The sequence below is a fragment of the Cucurbita maxima genome, unplaced genomic scaffold (assembly GCF_002738345.1).
Source record: "Cucurbita maxima cultivar Rimu unplaced genomic scaffold, Cmax_1.0 Cma_Scf00030, whole genome shotgun sequence".
NCBI classification, from domain to species: domain Eukaryota; kingdom Viridiplantae; phylum Streptophyta; class Magnoliopsida; order Cucurbitales; family Cucurbitaceae; genus Cucurbita; species Cucurbita maxima.
In genome coordinates this window covers 2,543,758-2,566,049 of record NW_019272046.1, presented here as the reverse complement: position 1 = coordinate 2,566,049, position 22,292 = coordinate 2,543,758, and the positions used below count along the sequence as shown (strand labels likewise).

At 36.5% G+C, this 22,292-nt stretch overlaps 3 protein-coding genes and 2 non-coding genes across 5 annotated transcripts; 1 reads left to right on the top strand and 4 right to left on the bottom strand.

Annotated features, from left to right (window-relative positions):
• Positions 1-7,719: 7,719 nt before the first annotated feature.
• On the top strand, positions 7,720-8,149 carry LOC111466208. Its single transcript, XM_023110796.1, has 2 exons — positions 7,720-7,851; positions 7,926-8,149. Exons 1-2 carry the CDS (start codon positions 7,720-7,722, stop codon positions 8,130-8,132), a joined length of 339 nt encoding a protein of 112 aa, XP_022966564.1. The 3' UTR covers positions 8,133-8,149.
• A 2,521-nt stretch (positions 8,150-10,670) lies between these two features.
• On the bottom strand, positions 10,671-11,598 carry LOC111466262 (probable glutathione S-transferase). The gene is made up of 2 exons (XM_023110870.1): positions 11,265-11,598; positions 10,671-11,085 (listed from the first exon to the last, which is right to left on the bottom strand). The coding sequence occupies exons 1-2, from the start codon at positions 11,580-11,582 to the stop codon at positions 10,738-10,740; spliced, it is 666 nt and encodes a 221-aa protein (XP_022966638.1). The 5' UTR covers positions 11,583-11,598; the 3' UTR covers positions 10,671-10,737.
• Positions 11,599-18,211: 6,613 nt separating this feature from the next.
• On the bottom strand, positions 18,212-18,293 carry TRNAS-AGA. The gene has a single exon. It is a non-coding gene; the product is annotated as a tRNA-Ser (tRNA).
• A 62-nt stretch (positions 18,294-18,355) lies between these two features.
• On the bottom strand, positions 18,356-18,428 carry TRNAA-AGC. Its single transcript has one exon. It is a non-coding gene; the product is annotated as a tRNA-Ala (tRNA).
• Positions 18,429-20,443: 2,015 nt separating this feature from the next.
• On the bottom strand, positions 20,444-21,954 carry LOC111466263 (probable glutathione S-transferase). Its single transcript, XM_023110871.1, has 2 exons — positions 21,606-21,954; positions 20,444-20,905 (listed from the first exon to the last, which is right to left on the bottom strand). The coding sequence occupies exons 1-2, from the start codon at positions 21,921-21,923 to the stop codon at positions 20,561-20,563; spliced, it is 663 nt and encodes a 220-aa protein (XP_022966639.1). The 5' UTR covers positions 21,924-21,954; the 3' UTR covers positions 20,444-20,560.
• Between the last annotated feature and the right edge of the window lie 338 nt (positions 21,955-22,292).

The following is a 22,292-nucleotide window of genomic DNA, read 5'->3' as shown; positions in this document are numbered from 1 at the left end:
CCATTTTACCTTTTTACCCTTTTTTTTTAAAAAAAAATATTTTAGTTTTTAAATAGAGGTTGGTAATTTATTGGAAATAATTGACCAAGATATTTAGCAATATACGTTGATTTCTGAAATTGTGTTTGATAATTTAGTATTAATAATTCAAATAATTATTTAGTGATAATAATTCAAATAATTATTTTCCTTTTTCGTTTTTTTTTAATTAATTTTCACATAATTACACCAAAAAGTAATGTTAAGGTGGTGTTTCAATAATATATCCCTTCAAATTAACTCTCTTTTCAAATTCTAAATACAATAACGCACATCAAATTTCAATGAATTTAACGTAAAAAACTATATAGAATCATATCATTCAAATGTAAGATCATCTAAAGAAAAAGAGCACGTTATGATATGTTCCAGATCTCTTACGACGTGAGATTTGCAGTTGGAAGATTCTCGATGACATAGTCTCGACTCGTACAAATCTAAATGAAAATGGAGCACGTATAAATTATGGAGCTAGTAATTCTCATGCAGCTTAAGCTCGTAGAAAAAATTAGAGCGGATCTTGAAATTTGAAAGAGAAACTAGTCAGACATGTTTTTGTCATTTCAATGAAAAATATTGACGTAAAAATTACTCTAAAATGTTTTCATAGTTTTTTCTTTTTTTAATATATGAGACAAAATTGATAAAATTTCTCGTAAAAGGGTTTGACAGCCACGTAGGACATGCATACTTATGAATATCATGAATAAATGATGAATATTAGACACGTGGCAGAAGTACTCGGCATTCTGTTGAATATTTCATTATTTCTGCTCCAATTTAAATATTTTCAACTTATTTTGAAAAATAAATAATTAACTTTTTCGACTTTTCCAACTTTACCCCGCCTCGGCCAACGCTCTGTAATTTGCCAGCGACGAATTTCGCCCATCTTCCCAAATCACTGTCTGCTTTTCCACGTCAGCCCAAAAAACAGAATTTTAAATTTTAAATTTTAAATAAATGTTGACTTCATTATTAAAAAAAAAGAAACAAAATCTCAAAGTCGGGGAAAACGGCCGGTGGGGAACGGCGAGATTTAACGGCTCCGTCGTGGACACCAATACTTGTCCATATACTAAATTTGATTTATCGATTTAACGTCCGGGAATTAAATAATTACAGCCATTATTATTATTATTATTTTTTAATATTCGGAATTAAAAATTCAAAATATGCAGGTGACGTGGCGAGGACGTGGGAACCGGGGGGCAAAGGTCGTATTCGTTTGGATTTGTTCGGCACCGCTATTTCGGCGCGTGAGGAAAGTGAGAAGGTGAGAGTGGGTCCGACTGGTCGGAACGGTGCTCTCTGATTTTCTGCGTGATTCTGTAGTCTGTCCCCATCGGACCAGATATTTCTAAAAACTTTTTTAATTAAAGATAATTTATTTTTAAAAGTTAAATAAAATATTTTTAAAACTTAAGAATAATTTTAAAAAAATATGACTAACGATTTTCATCTAAAAATAAAGATAAAAATATTTTTGAAATATTTTTAGAAATTTAAAATTATTATTATAAAATTGGTATATTTTTGTCATTTAAATGCTATCTAAACATATCCCACCTTAATTTATTATTTATATTTTTATAAGCTTAAAATGATTTTTCTTTCTCTTTATTAAATAAATAAGTATATTTCGTATTTATGATAGAATTTTAAAAAGTCAACATTATATATATATATATATATATATATATATATATATATATATATAATATAAATTAAAATAGATGGAGAGTCAACTTGGTTGAAGAAATGCTAGGAGTTGGGAATAAAATATAATTTGTTCTTAAAAATTAGGAAATTAAGGCCTAAAGTTTAGAGTTACAAAAAAAAAAAAAAAGGGTTTTAATTCAATTATTAATTTAATATAATTAAATGAAATGAAAATGGATTAGGTTTAGGGTTTAGGGTTTTTGAGCTGTGGAGGAATTGCCGCCGTCATTGAGAAAACAGGGCAAAATCTTTAGAAACAGAGGATGCCGGCCGCCGACATAGAGAAGAGAGCATGCAATTGCAAATATATGTTTTTTTTTTTAATTATTGTTTTTTAAAATTTAAATTAAAATAGTTTTGTTTTTTGTAATTAATGTCTGTTTGATTTTTGAGATGTCGAAAATAAATTTCAGGAAAAACATTAATGAGGAGCATACCAACAACGTGCCTCCCATTTATTCTTCTTCCACTCACTCTCTCTCCTTTTTTTTTTTTCATTTATTGAAAAATAAAATAAATCGACCCATATGGGAATGGTGAGGCCATGATTATGGGTAGCATGTTTGAATGATAAGGGGATGAGACAATTATATTAAATCATATTAATCCTATCTATCATTATAAATCTTTTTTTTTTCTTTTCCAAATTTATCTTTTAAAAGTTTATTAGATTGGTTAATTTTTGTAAAAATTAATAAACACTAAGTATAAAATCAAATTAAATAATACTTTTGAATATTTTTATATTACACGAGTATGTTTGAAATAATGACGGGAGATATAATATGTGTAATTATTTTTAATTATTATTATTATTCGAGATTAAAATGAGACAGACATGTTGGGTTGAGTTAATATGAAATTATTATTTGTTTTAATTTTCTATTTTAAGAATTGATGTTTTTTTTTTTTTTCCTTATGTTTGAAGCTGTCGTTGGTAAAGATGGAGAGAGAAAAACAGAAAAAAAAATTAAAAAAAAAAGGAAAAAGAAGAAAAAGACATTCCTCGAGTGAACATCATTGAAGCCCATAATCAAAATGCCAACCCCACATGGTGGGAGATCAAAAAAGGGATTTTCAGATTTAATATATATATATATGAATTTTTTTTTGAGATTTATCAATATCTTTATTGATATGAGATTTCTGTTAGAGGGAAAATACTCGTTCTTAGATAGTCTTTACCTAGCAGACAATGAATGTTTTGTCAATATGTTCCATACATTCTCAGTCGAGTTTCATGTTAGGTCAAGAGCAATCTTGACGTACTTCACATTTGGCTTTAGACACATGTCCTTCCGTATTTGATTGGGTGGCAAGAGTAGTTTTACCCCTACCAATCTTGATCAAGTGAAAATATAACAATTTAAATCCTTACCTTTCGAGTGAGAAATATAATATTTGATCCAATTAAATTATACTCAAGTTGACATATAACTGCTAAATTTCATAATTGGCGTCGTAAGTGGTCGAGGAGAGGCAGTAGTGGCCCTCGAGAGCCTCGTGAAGCTTGACATAGAAGTAATGATTTAATGTGTTTGGAGTGAGTGTTAAGATTGGCCAACCCTACTTGGGTAGCCACCCATTCTCATAATTTCTCCTTTATCAAAGCATTGTCTTCCTCTTTTCTTCTTTTCTCCTTTTCTCCTTTGCCTTTAAACTTACTTAAAGCTTAATTTGCTATGCGTAATTCAAACACTCTATGCTCCATTACCTTCACCAAAGAGATTAAGCTTGAGAACTCCATCAAAGAGGGTCGACGCCCACAAGAACTCGATCATCGATCATAGTTCATCTATGATAATATTTGATATGATGTCAGTTTTCAACCGTCATCACGTAGTTATGCTAATATTAATTTTTCTTCGAAAAGGACGTAATCCAATCAATGATTAGAATCTTCGATCAATTCAAATGGGTCGATTTCGTTCTTAGACTCGAACCCACCCGGGAGAAAATGGGAGTAAGAAGATATTGAATATGTACTTGGGAGATATGGGTTATGGGAATTGCGGGAATTGCCCCAAAGCTGTTCGACAAAAATCCCCAATCGCAAATCTCCTTGGCCCCCTCTGTCCCTCAGCGCCCCCACCGCCCTCTCTGCCTTTTCCACATATTCTCCCCTCCTCCACTGTTCCATAAATTCACCCAAATTCAACAATCTCTCACCCCCGATCTTCCCCTTCGAATTTCACACCATATCTCCGCCGTCCACGGTGGCTGATCGAGTCGGCGACACCGCAGAAGAAGTGGATGGGATGGGCTCTGTTGGCGTCAATTTGAGGCACTATGATTGTGGTCATTATTATGGCTCACACAGCACGCTTACTTATTGTTCTATGTGCATTAGGAACATCCTCACAGCATTGGGCCCTTTGATTTTGGATTTGAAGATGCGGAAAATAAATTATTTATTCATGGGGACCAAAATTGGTTAGTTTTGACTCTCAATTTACATGTTCTTCTCTTCCATTTCTTTGACTAACATTTTTGGCTGGATTTGATATGTGACATCCAATAAAAGAGGAGAATTGCATTTATATCTTACGACTAAGAAAAACTTTACAGAATTGAAAGTTATTGCATATACCAATAAGAACATGCCGCACCCGTATAGTAACCAACTAAACAACTCTTTCATGAAGATTTAATTGCTATAAGTTTAATAAACTCTCATTAACCAACAAACTAAATATTTTGTTAGAGTTTCGAGATCGAAATTAACAAAGGAAGATTTAACAACTATAAATTTAAAAAATTACTAAATAAGTCGTTGTAGTTTCAAGATCGAGATGAGTAGAAGAAGAAAAGGAGAAGAAGAAAAAAAAAAAAACCCTAGTGATTAAAGAAAGATGAAAAGAAAGTGGTGGGAGCATGTGAGGTTGATTAGCGGGACAGGGTCGGGGAGTGTCGTTTAGCCATGCATTATACAACTGTGTGTCTGTGTCTGTGTTTTAGGCATATTCTTGTTCCTTAACTTTGACTGTCTGTCTCCTCCTCTCTTTCAACTTCCATTTCTTTATTATTTCTGCTTTAAACACACAGCACAAGTTCAAACACTGGGCTTTAGATTATGGCTCAAGAGAAGCCCAGACTCATAGCTAAATTAATGAGCCCTGCCCCGGTAAATACAGTTTCAAAGCTCGACCCCGATCTCTCCTCTCAAATGGTTCCTTTACTTCTTTCACTTGTTTCTACTTATTTCTATTATTAACTCAGAGCAATTTTAGGATAATTGTTTAGAAGTTATTGGCAACTGGTTAGTTGGGAGGAATTGTTAGTAGTTGGAGAAAGTTTAGATCGGTGGTGCTTTCTACACTGTTCATGATATGTATGTTATTTTCTTTCTCTATGGTTCATGATATGTATGTTATTTTCACGATAATATAGAGAATTGATGAGCATAAGTGCTTAAGCTTTTTTCGTTCCAAAAGGTCTCTCCCCTTGAGTTGTTCTTCCTCCTTAAGTTGTTTGTTTTGACATATTTTGATCGTGGGTCATTTCCAACATTTAGTATCAGAACTAGGATGCGGAAACAAATGTCGTCACCATACAAAGTTGTTGGAAGAGATGTGACAACGATAAGAAGCGGAAGGGAGGGGAGTGTAACACTCTCCAGTAGTCGTTACTCATGAAGAGTAACTATGCAACATGGTCGATAAAGATGCGTGTTAACTTACAGGCACAAGGCGGGTTGGATGCCATCGAGCATGGTGAGGACGTTGAGGAGCATAATGACAAGATGACTCTTGTCGCCATCTACCAACCAGTCCTAGAGGACGTCCTTCTCATGTTGGCTGAGAAGAACTCGACAAAGGCAGCGTGTGAGACGCTGCAAACAATGCATGTGGGTGTGGAACGTGTTAAGGAAGCAAAGGTGTAGACCTTGAAGACTGAGTTCGAGGCTATCTGCATGAAGGACAGTGAGTCAATAGAAGACTTTTCCATGAAGTTGACGACGATCGTCAGCGGCATCTGATCATTAAGCGATGTGATGGAAGATATCTCCGTCGTCAAGAAGTTCCTTTGAGCTGTTCCCTCAAGATTCATGCATATTGTTACCTCCATCGTCCAGTTCGACGACCTCAAGAACATGTCGGTTGAGGAGCTCGCTGGTTGTCTTAAGGTTCATATGGAGAGACTTCGTGGCTACGAAAACAAAGAGAAGGAGAAATACCTCTTACTCACACATGAGGAGTGACTCGCGCGGACTAAAAAGCAAGATGCAGATGACTTTTTTTCCAGGTTCGAGCAGACGTGGTAGCCATAACAAAGAAAAAAGAGGTCGTGGATGTGGCCCCGAACATGGTGGTAGAGGAGGTTGTGACAATATCTCACAAACCCATGAAAATGTCAACCCTCAAAAGGACAAGAGTATGATCAAGTGATACTCTTGTGGAAAATACGGGCATTATGCGACAGAGTGCTGCAACAAGGAGAGCAATGAGGAGGCAAACCTCATGTTCTCGGAGAATGAAGAGCCCACATTGATGTTGGCCAAGGGAATGCCCAACCTGTTGATGCTCAATGAAGAGAAGGTTATGGCGAACTCCTTCACAGACGAAGAAGACCAAGTGGAGACTAGCATGTGGTACCTAGACAACGGAGCGAACAATCACATGACTGGAGATCGAGTAAAGTTAAAGGAGTTTGATGAGAAGTTCATTGGAAACGTGAAGCTTTGCGATGGATCAATTATATCGATACAAGGTAAGGATCTATCTTGTTCCAGTGTAAGAACGGTGATCAACGTCTATTGACCAAGGTGTATTACATCCCGAGTTTGAAGAGCAACATTATTAGCCTTGGTCAAATGACAGAAGAAGGTAGCAGAGTGGATATAGTCGGCCTATTCCTTAAGATATACGACCAAAATAGATCCCTGTTGATGAAGGTAAAATGGTCGCGAAACTGCCTATATAAGATACTATTGAAAAACTATCAACATCTTCCAAAAGTATCTATTGACATTGGCAGCAAGAAAGTGAAGAAGAAACAATGGGTTAGGAGAAAAATGAACCGAAAAATAGATCCAAGAAGCAACTAGAGGCTGCTTCAATCAGCGAAGTGCAACCTACAAGTCGATGTGTTTCATCAGACTTATCATCTTAACCAAGATGGCCAGAGGCGTAAGAGAAATGAGACTTCGAACTTGTCATCTTAATAAAAGAAACCTAGAGACCAACCTAAAAAGAAGGTTGAAGGACAAAGGAGTACCCTACAAGATGAATGATTCTTTTCCTCGAAGAGAGGAGTGGAAAAAATTGCATGCAGCAAACTTAAAATTTCTTATAAAGAAGATAAAGTTGATCAGATACCAATCAAAGTTGAAACTCGAGAGCAACGTGCCAAAATTCTCACCAAGACTCTAACAAAGATTAAGCCTTGCATGCATGCGGGAGTTGCTCAAAGTAAAAAATCTTGAACAAACTCAAGCTTACTTATTAACTCAGCAAAAAAAAATTATTAACCTAGACAAATTTTAAGATAATTGTTTAGAAGTTATTGGCTTGAATAGGTTTAGGAAAATTAGAATGGTTAGTAGTCGTTTATCTTGATAAGAAAATTTAGGAATTTGAAGAAAAAGTTTGGAGATCAATGGTGCTTCTCTTTCTCTTGTATAAATACTCATGTGATGACAACCAGAAAGAGAATTATAAGTACAAGTGTATAAGCTTTCTTTGCTCCAAAAGGTCTCTACCTTTAAGTTATTTCTACATATTACGATCTTCGGGCATATCCAACATAAGCATTCATGTTGATTTAGTTCAAAACTGAGTTGACATGAACTCGAGGAGTTCAGTTTTAGGGGACAGAGTCTGTTTCACGACGCTATGTTCAACGAAGTCATGGCACCATTGACGTAGCCTCGGAAGCTGCTGCAATTCACTGGTTAGTACTTCCTCTCCCAAAGCCTCTTCCATGGCTGGAGTCCAATAAGCTATGAAGTTAGCAACAATGTCCACAAATCCCAACGTTTCTCCTCCGAAGAACTTCTTCCCTTTCAGCTCTTCTTCTAATGCTCTCAATGCCTCACCTGCCTCTGCCACTGCCTCTTCTTTCTCCTTCCCCTGCCTTCTCCTCGCCTTCATCAATGCTTGCAGCAGCTGTGAATCCACAAAAATAGAAACCCAAATGATATCAACCACCTGATATACACACACACACACATATATATCAAAAGTGCTTACCTTGTCATCCATGAAGTTGGCCCAGAACAGAGCCAGAGCTTTTTGATAGGGATCGTGAGGCAAAAGGGGGTTTTCCTTCCAAGTCTCGTCAATGTACTGAAGGATAACAATGGACTCTGCAATGGGCTTGCCGGCATGGACGAAGGTGGGCACCTTCTTGTAAACAGGGTTATATTTTAGAATCAAATCGCTCTTCTTCTTGTATATTTGTTCTTCAATGTAATCATATTGAATACCCTTTAGTTTCAGAGCCAATTCTACTCGTCGGCTGAAAGGACTGAACCATGCCCCAAACACCTCCACTTTTTCTCCCATTTCACCTTTCCTCTGCCATTTCCTCTTTCTTCTATTCTTTTTATAGCAGCTCCTAAAGGAGTATTCTACTTCAAACGCTGATTTGTGTCGTAAGCCCATGCGACATCAACGTGGGTATTCAAAATGGGTTTGTCTTTGACTTTGAGATGTCGCTTGTTTAGTTGGTAGAGAGGCAGGTTTATGTGGGCAGGTCGATTGCATGATTTTGAAGGTCTACCCCGCTATCCGGTACTATATTCGTAAATGACATGACATAAGAACATGAGGGACAATGCCTTGATTGAACCCATATGGATAGATGTTTGGGATGTCTCGAGATTATGAACGACACATGGGCCTTTCTCGATGGCATGACTGAGTGAGCTGTGATGGTCGATGATACCCTGTGACTTGAGATGACGTCAAAACATATGTGCCATGTCGATTGGGAACCAAGATGACATGATGTTAGATGCGACGTTGCATTGAGAGACCTTGGTCCTAAGTAAAGATAAGGTCGAGTCGAATGACTTGACCTAGTGTAGAGGCTAGTAAGTTATGTCATAAATGATTGAACATGCACGCGCATGTGGCGTGTGTGGCCAAACAAGCTTCGATCCTGCACAAGTGATATTTGGATGGTGAAGACAAACCACACCTAAGATCTGACGAAGCCAAAAAGCTAGGCAAAAAATATATATGCTTGGGTTCTCTTTAGAGCTTATCGTGAGTATGTCAAGATCGCAATGTCACATGGTTGAAAAAGTACGATAATGACATATGGAGCGTTGTCCGCAAGATGTACTTCCCCTGTCATTAACGGATGTTTGTCGCACTCTTATTTCCACCCATCGCTGGATGCATGTCGTTCTCTCAGTCTACCACGTTCGTCCACTTAGTGCTTGAGATATGTTCACCTGCGATTCATCCTCCTCATTTAGCTTTTGTGATTTTTGTGCATATTATTAAAATTTTAATATAACCATATTTCTATTTTAGTTAGGATGATTTTTTTAATTGTGTGATAATTTCATAATATTTTGAAATCATACATAACTTCAGATGATAGAGCGCTTGCTTTGCATTTTTTTCTCCTATGTTGTTCTTTATGTTCATCTAGATTGAGTGTATGTGTTGTTGCGCGATCTTAATAATACACTCTCACCTAATTGGTTAACGTCCCTGTGAACCAACTATATTTAAATTTTGCAATATAGATCGTGGCCTTCGGTGTATTCCCAACTTGTTTCTTCTAGAGGGAGGTTGTTCCATTTGACGAGGAATTCTCGAATTCTCTATAGAAGTTTTCTTACTTTCTTAACCTTGTCTACTAGGATCATCTCGACTTCTTTGAAATCTTTCTATTTTAGATCTATTTCGGATTTGTTGTCGTTTGGATCGAGATGATTCCTTCTGTTGGATGATGAAAGTCCCACATCGGTTAATTTAGGAAATGGTCATGAGTTTATAATCTAAGAATACACTCCATTGGAGTGAGGCCTTTTGGGGAAGCCCAGAGCAAAGCTTATGCTCAAAGTGGACAATATCATACCATTGTGGAGAGTCCTTTGTTCGACATTCAAGAATTTGCCAATCTATTGGCACCCCTAAGTTTAGGGCATGACTGTGTATTCTTAGATTATAAACCCGCTTTGCTTTGGGTTGGGCTTCCCCAAAAGGCCTCACTCTATTCTTAGAGCTCAAAGTGGACAATATCATACCATTGTGGAGAGTCCTTTGTTCGACATTCGAGGATTTGCCAATCTATTGGCACGGCTAAGTAGTTTAGTTTAGGGCATGACTGTGTATTCTTAGATTATAAACCCGCTTTGCTTTGGGCTTCCCCAAAAGGCCTCACTCTATTCTTAGAGCTCAAAGTGGACAATATCGATTTGCCAATTTATTGGCACGGCTAAGTTTAGGGCATGACTGTGTATTCTTAGATTATAAACCCGCTTTGCTTTGGGCTTCCCCAACAATCTATTGGCACGGCTAAGTTTAGGGCATGACTGTGTATTCTTAGATTATAAACTCATGACCATTTCCTAAATTAACCGAGTGGGACTTTCATTTCCACCAAGCTTGCTTTGACGTCATGAAGCTACTTGTCATTGGAAACGATTTGATAAACCGCCCGTTTAAATTAAACAGAACTTCTCCCACACACCCACGTGGCTTTACCAGTCATGCCACGTATCACCACGTTAAGAAAATAGGCACCGTCCTTACGGAAAGATATTATAAAAAAGAACATGACGTCTTTAATTTAAAACAATATTGCCTCTGAATTTTTATAAAGTTTAAAAAAATATTTAATACAAACTTCATAATCAGTTTCAATCAAGTTTGACAATAAAATTATATTTTATAATTTAACCAAAAATATATTCAAGACCACTTTTATTTAATTTATTACATAAAAAAGAAAAAGAAAAAAAACTGAATTTATTTGTGATAGCATAACACAAAATATGAACTTTGATTTCATCTCCTAATTTTTTCGATTCAGCACAACATTTTTTAGAAAGGCAACAAGAGCATCCTTTTGAGGCATAACCTGCTTGGCCACACGGTGGTTCACGAACTCTTCAGTCCATTTTTTCAGGTTTGGAAGCTTGTGGGTATTGAGCAGCTCAAATCCTAAAGCTTCTTCAATGGCAGGAATCCACCCGGCCAAAATAAGTCCTACAATGTCCACCAACCCAATTTCCTCTCCTCCGAAGAACTTCTTGTTTCCAAGCTCATTCTCTAATGGTTCCAAGGTCTTCTGAGCTTCTTCTATGGCTTTCTCTCTCTCTTCTTCTGTGCTTCCAGAAATTTTATGCACCGCAGGCACAACCTGGAATCCAAAAACAAAATCTCTACTAGTATGTTAAGAATGAGAACGATCTCAGTAGAATCTAAAGTCTTATTTTCATCCATGTTCACAACTACTTTTAAATACAATATTACGAACTAAATCCAAAAAATAAGAGAATATCTTTTACCAAAACATGCCCCAAAACATAGAAACATTACCGTGTCATCGATGAATTTGGCCCAAAACCTGGCGAGAGCTCGATCGTAGGGATGTGCGGGGAAGATGGGATTGTGCGTCCAGTTATGTTCGATGTACTCAAGGATGACGAGTGACTCCGAAATGGGGTTGCCATTGTGCACAAGAACAGGCACCTTCTTGTAGATTGGGTTGTATTTGAGAAGCAAATCACTTTTGTTGTTAAGCAAATCTTCTTCAATGTGTTGGTAATCCACGGCTTTGAGTTTGAGAGCCAACTCCACTCTGAGGCTGAAGGGGCCTGACCGGAAGCCAAACACTTGTACTTCTTCTTCAGCCATCTTTTTCTCTTCAAAGCTTATGTGAAGGAAAGATTAGTATAAATAATTTAAAAGGTCAGTGATTGTATGACTTTCTTCGGGTGGAAGCTAATGGTTTCGTAAGCCATTACGTAAGTGGTGGGTCCGCATTTCTCTTCTTCATTGATTCGTTCTTGTACTGATCTTTCTCGAAATGGCTGCAATTGTTTATCATATATTTGAACCCAAGTGGAGAGATGAATGCACTTGAGGTAGTTAAACAAGTTATAATTTATTCTTCCATTTTTAGGAGAATTGTTAGTAGACTTAATAGAGTAAGCTATTAATGGAGTAACTATAGGAGCGAATACAGGACTATGAAGATAAAGAGGAGTAAAGACACCTCTTACTCATACATGAGAAGTGGCTCGTATTGACGAAAAACAATGATGCAGCCGAGTCTTCTTTTTCAAGTACGAGGGGACGTAGTAGCCATAACAAGAAAAACAAGGTCGTGGACGTGGTGGTGTAGGAGGTCGTGATAATACCTCACAAAACTCATGACAATGTCAATCCTTGAAAGGACAAGAGTATGATCCAGTGTTACTCTTGTGGAAAATATGGGCACTATGCGGTAGAGTGTTGCAAGAAGAAGTGAGATGAGGAGGCAAACCTCACACTCACACAAGATCAAGAGGCCGCACTAATGTTAACCGAGAAGATGCCCTAACTGTTGATGCTCAACGAAGAAAAGGTTATGGCAAACCTTCTCACAAAATGAGAAGACCGAGTGGAGACCAACATGTGATACCTTGACAACGGAGGAAACAACCACATGATCGGAGTTCAAACAAAGTTTAAGAAGCTTGATAAGGAGGTCATTGAAAACATGAAGTTTGGTGATGGATTATTCGTACGGATCCAAGGCAAAAGATCCATCTTGTTTCAATGCAAGAATGGTGACTAAAGTTTACTGACCAAGGTATACTATATCCAAACTTGAAGAGTAACATTATCAATCTTGGTCAGATGACCGAAGAATGAAGCAGAGTGGAGTTAGCTGGCTTATTTCTCAAGACGCTCGACAGAAATGGAACCTTGTTAATGAAGGTAAAACGGTCGCATAACCATCTGTACTAGATACTATTGTAGTCCAGTCATCCCACCTCCCTATTGACAGCACTTGCAGACCCAGCTTGGCTATGGCTTGCAAGACTAGGGCACGTGAACTTTCAGACACTCAAAATGATGGTGGAGAAGAAGATGACTACGGGGCTACCCAAAATTATACACTCAAACCAACTATGTGAAAGTTGCCTAGTCTTCCAACAACAAGATTGTTGTTCCCAGCTCAAACCAGTTTCCATACTGAGCGACCACTGCAACTGGTTCATGCAGATTTGTGTGGCCCCATCACCCTATCATTGATTGCCGGTAACAAGTAGTTTCTCTTACTTGTTGACGATTATATTCATTGGATGTGGGTGTATATGCTCAAAGAAAAAAAGAGAGGCATTATGTGCGTTCAAGAAGTTCAAAAGACTCGTTGAAAACAGGTATGATCACAAGCTGTAAACCATGTGCTGCACCGACTGAGGTGACGAGTTTTTATCTCAAAACCTCTCAAAGTTCTGCGAAGAGGAAGTTATCAAGCGTCAACTCACCAGACCGTACACTTCACAATAAAACGGTGTGGTCGAACGAAAAAAATGACCATAATAACACTGCAAAAAGCTTACTCAAGAGCATGCAAGTCCAGGTGTGTTTTTGGGACAAGGCAATACGACATGTAGTTTATCTTCTAAATCGTTTACCGACAAAGGCGTTGGACACTCACACCCCCTATGAAGCATGGTTCGGCAAGACACCTCACTTCGAGTACCTAAGTGTCTTTGGTTGTACAACACATGTTAAGATGACAAAGCCATATATCAAAAAGCTTGATGTCATAAGCCAAAATATGGTGTATTTTGGCGAAGAGTATGGGACCAAGGCACACAAGTTGTATGATCCGCAAAATGAGAAAATTCGTGTAAGTAAAGATTTCATATTTTAAGAAGAGAAGAAGTGAGATTGGTGCAGTGTTGGCGAAAACAAACAGATTGTTGCAAAGTTCAGTACTCTAAAAAAAGAGGGAGACCCAACGAACTTAGAAAGTGCCCCTACAACAACACCAACAATTCCACACATGTCATCCCCGGTGACACCAAAAGGCATGATGGACTCTCCAGAAAAAGAGAGCACAAGAGGATCCACAACAAAGGATGAATCAAAGAAGTTTGTTTCGCATGCTGAAATTTATGCGGATACACTTGAAGAAGAATTGGATCTCAATGACTTAGTGTTGCTTGTTGAAATAAAAGCTCGCTCTAATACTAATTTGTTAGAATAATACTCACGAAACAGTGAAAGAGATGTCGAGAGGGGAGAGACAAGGAGACAAAGAATTCTGAAAAGCCCTTTTTCTATTACACTGTATAGACAAAACTGTAAAGGAGATGTCGAGGGGAGAGACAAGGAGACAAAGAATTCTGAAAAGCCCTCTTTCTATTACACGGTGTATAGTTAATTTCTCTTTCTGTTTTTTATTTCTTTTCTTGCTCGACTTGTTAAAATGAAAAACTAAGTTAATTTATAGGTTTTATAAAGGATAAATATGGGATCACAATGTCATCATTTTCTAACTCATAAACTCACTCTTTCTTTAGAATAATTGCTCGCCTTTCATTTTTTTTTAGCCTTTTTCTTTTACTACTCAATTTCTAAAAACCATTAAACTTAACAAAATTAAAACTACCTTTCAACATTTAATTCCAACATCGAGTGTACAAATGTAAAAAATATGGCCACTATGTAAATAACTGTAACTCCGACAAATGTTACAATTGTGGTAGAATGAGTCATTTTTCAAGAGATTGTTGAGCCGAGGAAAAGGTGGAAGAAACGATCAACCTAGCCTTGGATGTCGCAACAAATAGAGGCATTCTCTTGATGGCTTAAAATGAATAGCTGAAAACAAAAGAACATGAAGGCGCGAAAGACGTGACGATAATCGTGAGGTGGTGGAAACTGTTGAAATTGAGGTGATGCGCAGCGGATTTGGCAAAATCTTGAGAGCAAAGACAAGAAAATAAAAGAAGGATGAACAACCGGATAACAGAGAGCCCGAGCTCAAAGAGAGAGAGCTCCATTGGCTGAAAAGGCAGTTTGAGGAAGAAAGAAGAAAGAGGATGAGAATGGAAGAGAAAATGGAAGAAGAAGAGAAAGAGTTAGAAATGAAGGTTGAAAGGCTAGGGAAGGAATTGTCAGGGAGTATGTTCTCTTATTTATAACTTGGTCAACGGTTATATCCGGTAAAGCTAAATTTGGTAAACCTATATTCGATAAAACTATATATGGTAAATATCTATATATAGTATATGGTTAAATCTGGTAAAACTATATATAGTAGATGGTTAAATCTGGTAAAGCTATATATAGTAAACTGAACTATATATATATATCTCGTAGAGCTTTGAAAATGTACTTTCTGTATTCTCTGTATTCTCTCTTACTGTACATACTTGAAGTTATCAAAATATAAATCCTTTAGCTAGAGTTCTCCTTGCATTTTCTATATCCTGTTCTTTGTGTTCATCTAGATCGAGTGTGTGCGTTGTTGTGCGATCCCAACAACTGGTATCATAGCTAGGCAGTAGTCACCACGATCTGTGAAGATGGAAAGTTCAAAGATTGGAATTGAGAAGTTCGATGGATTCGATTTCGATATCTGGAAAATGCAGATTGAAGATTATCTGTATCAGAAAGGTCTTCATGAACCCTTGTTGGGGGTGATGCCCGATACCATGACCACGGAGCAGTGGAAGCTCAAAGATCGACAAGCCTTAGGGCTGATCCGATTGACGCTATCCAGAAACGTGGTGTTCAATATCATCAAGGAAAAGACAACGTCAGATTTGTCAAATACGTACGAAAAATCATCGGCTATGAACAAAGTGTATTTGATGCGGAGATTGTTCAATCTACAAATGTCTGAAGGTGGATCTGTTGTTGATCATATAAATGAATTCATTATGATCGTAAGTCAACTGAGTTCGGTGGAAATTAATTTCGAGGATGAAACTAGAGCATTGATTTTGATGTCATCTTTACCCGAGTCGTGGGTTACTATTGTTGCCGCAATCAGCAGTTTGCGATGATTTGATAAATTGAAGTTTGATGAAATTCGAGATGTAGTTATCAGCGAAAGTATTCGCAAACGAGAAATTGGAAATTCATCTGGCAGTGCTCTCAATGTTGACCAACGGGGAAGAAGTAAATCGAAGGGCCCAAACAAAAGGCGATCAAACTCAAAGAACCAAAAAAAATCTCCAAATAGACCAAACGTAACGTGTTAGAATTGTGAAGAAAAAGGTCACTTTCGGATAGATTGTACAAGACCAAAGAGGAAGCAGAATCACAAATCTAGAGATGATGATGATTCTATAAATTCAGCAGAAGACATTGGGGATGCTCTAATCCTTAGCGTAGACAGTTCGATTGAATCCTGGATTTTGGATTCAGGTGCATCTTTTCATTCGTCTCCAAATAAAGAGTTGTTATGGAATTTCAAGTCTGGAAATTTCAAGAAGGTGTATCTTGCCAACAACAAAGATTTGGAGATTAAAGGAAAAGAGGATTTCTGCATAAAAACTCCGGCAAGAAATCAGTGGACATTAAAAGATGTCAGATATATTCCTAGTCTCAAGAAGAACCTGATCTCTATTGGTCAGTTGAACAGCATAGGTTATGCAACAAAGTTAGGGAAGAGTTCGTGGAAGATTATGAAGGGTGCTACGGTGGTAGCACGTGGCTCAAAATCTGGAACCTTATACACCACTACAGGGTGTATGAACATAGCTGTTGTTGTTGAGAGTGTTTCAAATTCAAGTCTATGGCACAATAGACTTGGACATATGAGCGTGAAAGGAATGAAGATGTTGGCTGCGAAAGGAGTTTTAGAAGATCTGAAATATGTTGATGTGGGTCATTGTGAGAACTACGTTATGAGCAAGCAGAAACGAGTTAAGTTCACAAGGACTGCTAGAGAATTGAAGAAAGTGCGGTTGGAAATGGAACCAGATGTGGAGCAAGGTTCGACGAAGCAAGTGGGAGTTGAGCTTGAGTTGCAAGAAAACTCACTTAATGATGTTGTAGCAACAACTCATGAAACTCTTGAGACTAGTGCTGAGGAACCAGATGTGGAGCATGGTTCCAAGGCAACGAAGCAAGTAGAAGTTGAGCTTGTGTTGCAAGAAAACTCACTTAGTGATGTTGTAGCAGATACTCAAGAAACTCCTGAGACTACTGCTGAGGAACCAGATGTGGAGCAAGGTTCCAAGACCACGATGCAAGTGAGAGTTGAGGTTGAGTTGCGGAGAAAATCACCAAGTGATTTTGTAGTAGATACTCAACAAACTCATGAGGTTGTTGCGGAGGAATCAGCAGTGGAGTAAGTGACACCTGAACCGGTGTTGAGAAGATCATCTTGTACTATCAGAGTACCAGATATGTGTGTACCTTCATTACACTATCTATTGCTGATGAAAGAGAACCACAACCCTTTGAGGAGACCCTACAGTTGGAGAATATAACCAAGTGGGAGCAAGCCATGGATGATGGGATGTCTAGGCTTCAAAAATGCGTTGTATTGAGGCTGAGTACGTGGCAATAGCTGAAGCTGGAAAGAAGACGATATGGATGACTGACTATCTGGAAGAATTGGGCAAGAAGCAGCACGAAAAGATTCTTTATAAAGATAGTCAGAGTGTCATACAGTTGGCGAGGAACCCGGTCTATCATTTAAAGATAAAACACGAAAGGCGATACCATTTCACTTGAAGGTTAGTGGAAGATGGTGATGTGCTTTGAGAAGATAGAGGGTGCAAAGAATCCAGCAAACATGTTGACAAAATGTGTTAATGTTGGAATATTGAGGTTGTGCAAAACCTCAATTGGTATGGTGCAGTGAAGATATTCATAATCGTTTGAGAATGAAATTCTTGGTTGATTGGATCAGTCTCCAAGTGGGAGAATTGTTAGGTTATGGAGTCTGCTCTCATATTTATAGCTTGGTCAACGATTATATCCGATAAAGCTATATTTGGTAAAGTTATATCCGGTAAAGCTATATTTGGTAAAGCTATATCCGGTAAAGCTATATATGGTAAAGCTATATATGGTAAAGCTATATCCGGTAAAGCTATATATGGTAAAGCTATATATGGTAAATAGCTATATAAAGTAGATGGTTAAATATGGTAAAACTATATATAGTAAATAGCTATATATAGTAGATGGTTAAATCTTTGAACTATATATATATCCTGTCCGGTAGAGCTTTGAAAATGTACTTTATGTATTCTTTGTATTCTCTATTAATGTGTATATTTGAGTCATCAAAATATAAATCCTCTAGCTAAAGTTCTCCTTGCATTTTCTCTATCCTGGGGGAGTTTTTTTTTTTTTTTTGTTGATGGGTCGTCTTCTTTTCTACTTTTCTTACTATTTTCACACTAATTCTTCTCTTCTTTTTCGTGTTTTTCCTTGATGGGATCCTATGAGAGAAGAAATAGAAAATAAAAAGAAAAGAGAAGAAAAGGGGAGAATAAAATAAAAAAGAAAACAAAAAACGTGAGCGGCAGGATTCGAACCTGCGCGGGCAGAGCCCACATGATTTCTAGTCATGCCCGATAACCACTCCGGCACGCCCACGGATGTGTTCAATGTGTTGATTTTATTATTTTAATATCATATACATAAAATAAGAAAAGAAATGGAGATGCGGGGTATCGATCCCCGTACCTCTCGCATGCTAAGCGAGCGCTCTACCATCTGAGCTACATCCCCCATTTGCTTAAACAATAAGTTTAAAGTTTATTATCATAAGTTATAATCAAGTATTTAATACTCCACTTTAGAGCGATAATTTGTAAATGTTTCGAGAATATCGTAATAATAATTAACAACAAAGTTTATCTAATTAGTAAAGGATAAAATTTTTAAATTAACACAGAATAAAAAGAATTCGACATAAATGTCAGTTTGAATCTCATTCCTCACCCTACCTCGAAAATAAATGTGGGGTTAAAAAAACTAATATTCATCTTTGAATAGAGATATGGGCATCAATCTCTAATTCTCCCATACCTCTCGCATGCTAAGCGAGCACTCTACTATTTGAGCTACATCTCTTATAAAAAAAAATCATATGTTTAAAATATATGTAATTTAATTTCAAATCAACTTTTAGTAACAGTAGTATATGATTTTACAAATAATTTTAAAATATTATTACAAAATGAATTAAAAAATAATTAAAAATAGATTTAACTAGAAACTCTTCCGAGCTAATCCAAGAAACGTTATCCATAAATATAATTTAATTTAATTTAAAATTAAGGGTTAGTATGTATCCTAGAGTTGATAAAATATTCTAAAACTATTAATATCTTAAAATATCTAAATATATATTTAACTTATTTAAATTTTATATAAATTTTAAATAAATATTTCAATAATTATTTCGAGTCAATCATACAATTAGAGTTGAGTAGAAAAAACCGAAATGACTACTTACTTATCTACGACTAGTCATACCACCTTTCACCACGCCACCAACTTTCGAAATTGACTTTTTTCTTTACCAGAAAATTAAAATGAAAATAGGCATTATCCTTACAAAAAAAAAAAAAAAAAAAAATCATTGATAAAAAATAATACGAACTTTGTCCAAATTTAAAAGAATTCCACCTATAAAAAATAAAATCTAGATTTACCATATGAGTAATTATTTTTTTAAACAAAATGCAAATTCAAACGTTTATTTATGCCCGTCTTTATTTTTTTATTTAAATACATAAAGCACTTCCAAACAAACACAACCAAGCAAAGCTATTAGAGATTTCAATATTATACCATTACGTAGATCTGTGATTCTTAACAAAGCTTACATCGAGAATATATTTACTTTTCATCGATCCTGATTTCATATCCTCCTAATTTTTTTCGATTAAACATAACATTTTTAAGAAAGGCCAGAAACATTTTTAAGAAAGGCCAGAAACGCATCCTTTTTAGGCATAACCTGCTTGGGCACGCTATGGTTCACGAACTCTTCAATCCATTTTGTCAGGTTTGGGAACTTGTGGGCTATGTGCAGCTCATATCCTAAAAGCTTGTTCAGTGGCAGGAATCCAGCCGGCTAAAATAAGGCCTACGATGTCCACCAACCCAATTTCCTCTCCTCCAAAGAACTTGTTTTCAAGCTCACTCTCTATTGCCTCCAATGTCCTCTGCGCTTCTTCTATAGCCTTCTCTCGCTTCATCTGTTATTCGAGTAGTTTTATGCACACCAAGCACAATCTCGACTCCAAAATTAAAAGTTTCTGTTACCATGTTAAAAGTCCAATTTTCATTACTGTTCGAGAGCTCCATAAGTCTCAAGAGAGTCTTATAATACAAAGTCTAAAATTTATAAAAATATACATATATATATATATATATATATGATAAGTCTAAGATTGAAATTAGTTTTTTACTGACATCATACAAAGTTTAGAAATATTATTATTAATTTAGCCTACCATTTAATATATTAAACTATATTAAAATTTATAACATATTTTAACTTTAATACTCTTACAAAACAAAATTAAAAAAGTTTAAAAAAATGATAAATTTGGGAGAAATGGAATAAGACGTGGAAATATCTCTGAGTATTAGACATTGTCAAGGCGGCCGACAATTCTTAGGTTGACTGCTTCAGCTTTACAAGTTTGAATAATTGTTTATTCAAAAATTCAAAACAAAAATGTTTCTAAAATACCTGTAATACCCCCAAGCCTATAATTTATTCTAAAATATATTCATAAGAACTTTTATTTTTTTATTTAAATATAATAAAATACTTTATTTAAAAAAACACACTCGACAAAGTTACATTTAGCCGTTGGTAAATCCAAACGTTATGGCATTTGATTTTAATATTTTCGCTTAAGCGAAACATTTTTTATAAAGATAACAAGCGCATCCTTTTCAGGTAGAATCTGCTTAGCCACAGTGTGGTTCGCGTACTCTTCGATCCATTTTCTTAGATTTGGAAACTTGTGGTTCAAGAGCTTAAATCCTACCGCTTCTTCAATGGCAGGAATCCACCCAGCAAACACGAACCCTACAATATCCACAACCCCCATTTCGTCTCCTCCGAAGAACTTCTTGTTTTTAAGCTCATTTTCAAGTGGTTCAAACTTGTTATGCAATTCTTCTATAGCCTTCTCTCTCTCCTCTTCTTTGCTTAGAGAAGCTTTCTGCATTGCGGGCACCACCTAAAAAACAAAAACCTTACTTTTCCACGAACTTCTACAATAGTATAATATTGTCACTTTGAGTATAAACTCTCATACTAATAGAGACATATTTCTTATTTATAAATTCATGATCATCCACTTAATTACTCAATGTGGGACTCAACAATCTTCCCCTCGAACAAAGTATATCATAGAGCCTCCTGTGAGGTCTATGTAGCTCTTGAATAGCCTTCCCTTAATCGAGGCTCGACTTCTTTCTTTGGAGTCCTCAAACAAAGTATACCCTTGACTATACTTTCGAAACTCACAACTTCATTATTCGACATATGAGGATTTTATTGATATAAATAAGTTCAGGGCATGACTCTGATACTATGTTAGGAACCACAAACCTTTACAATGGTATGATATTATCAATTTTGAGCACAAATTCTCATGATTTTGCTTTTAGTTTCTCCAAAAGGCATCATACCAATGGAGAGGTATGACATTTGAAGATTTTATTGATATGACTAAATTAAGGGCATGACTCTAATACCATATTAGGAACCACAGAACTTTTACCATGGTATGATATTGTCCCCTTTGAGGTTTTACTTTTTGTTTCTACAAAACCTCTCATATAAATAAATACATTTTCTTTACTTATAAATCTATAATTCAACCATCTTCAACAAAACTAAGCCAAAAACTAAAAGAATAAAAAAATAAAACGTACCAGGTCATCGATGTACTTGGCCCAAAACCTAGCTTGAGCTCGATCATAGGGATGTTCGGGGAAGATGGGATTGTGTTTCCAGGTCTCTTCGATGTATTCAAGAATGACCACGGACTCTGAAATGGGTTTGCCATTGTGGACAAGAACAGGCACCTTCTTGTAGATTGGGTTGTATTTAAGAAGCAAATCGCTCTTGTTGTTGTTCAACAAATCTTCTTCAATGTGTTCATAATCCACGCCTTTGAGTTTGAGAGCCAACTCGATTCTCCGGCTAAAGGAGCCTGACCGGTAACCAAAAACCTGTACTTCTTCCGCCATGCCTTTCTCTGCAAAACTAAATGGGTTTAAGTAGAGAGGAATGGCGAGTCTTAACTGCTGGGTCGTTGCACTCAAGACTCTGCCATGTCAGCATCTTGGGGTCCAAGATATTGGTTTCGTAAGCCATTACGTAAGTGGTGGATCTGCTTGTCTCCCCTTCGCTAATTATTGTGCTCATCTTTCCACACCAGTACCACAACTTTTTTAATTATTCCCATTTTACCTTCAACTTGATCTGCCAGCTTTTTATATACATGGACCCATACATACATACATACATACATATTGAGCTATATACAAGAAGATGAATAAACTACCCATCTACTCATAATGAAAGTGGACTCAAATGCTATAGTTAATATTGATGTT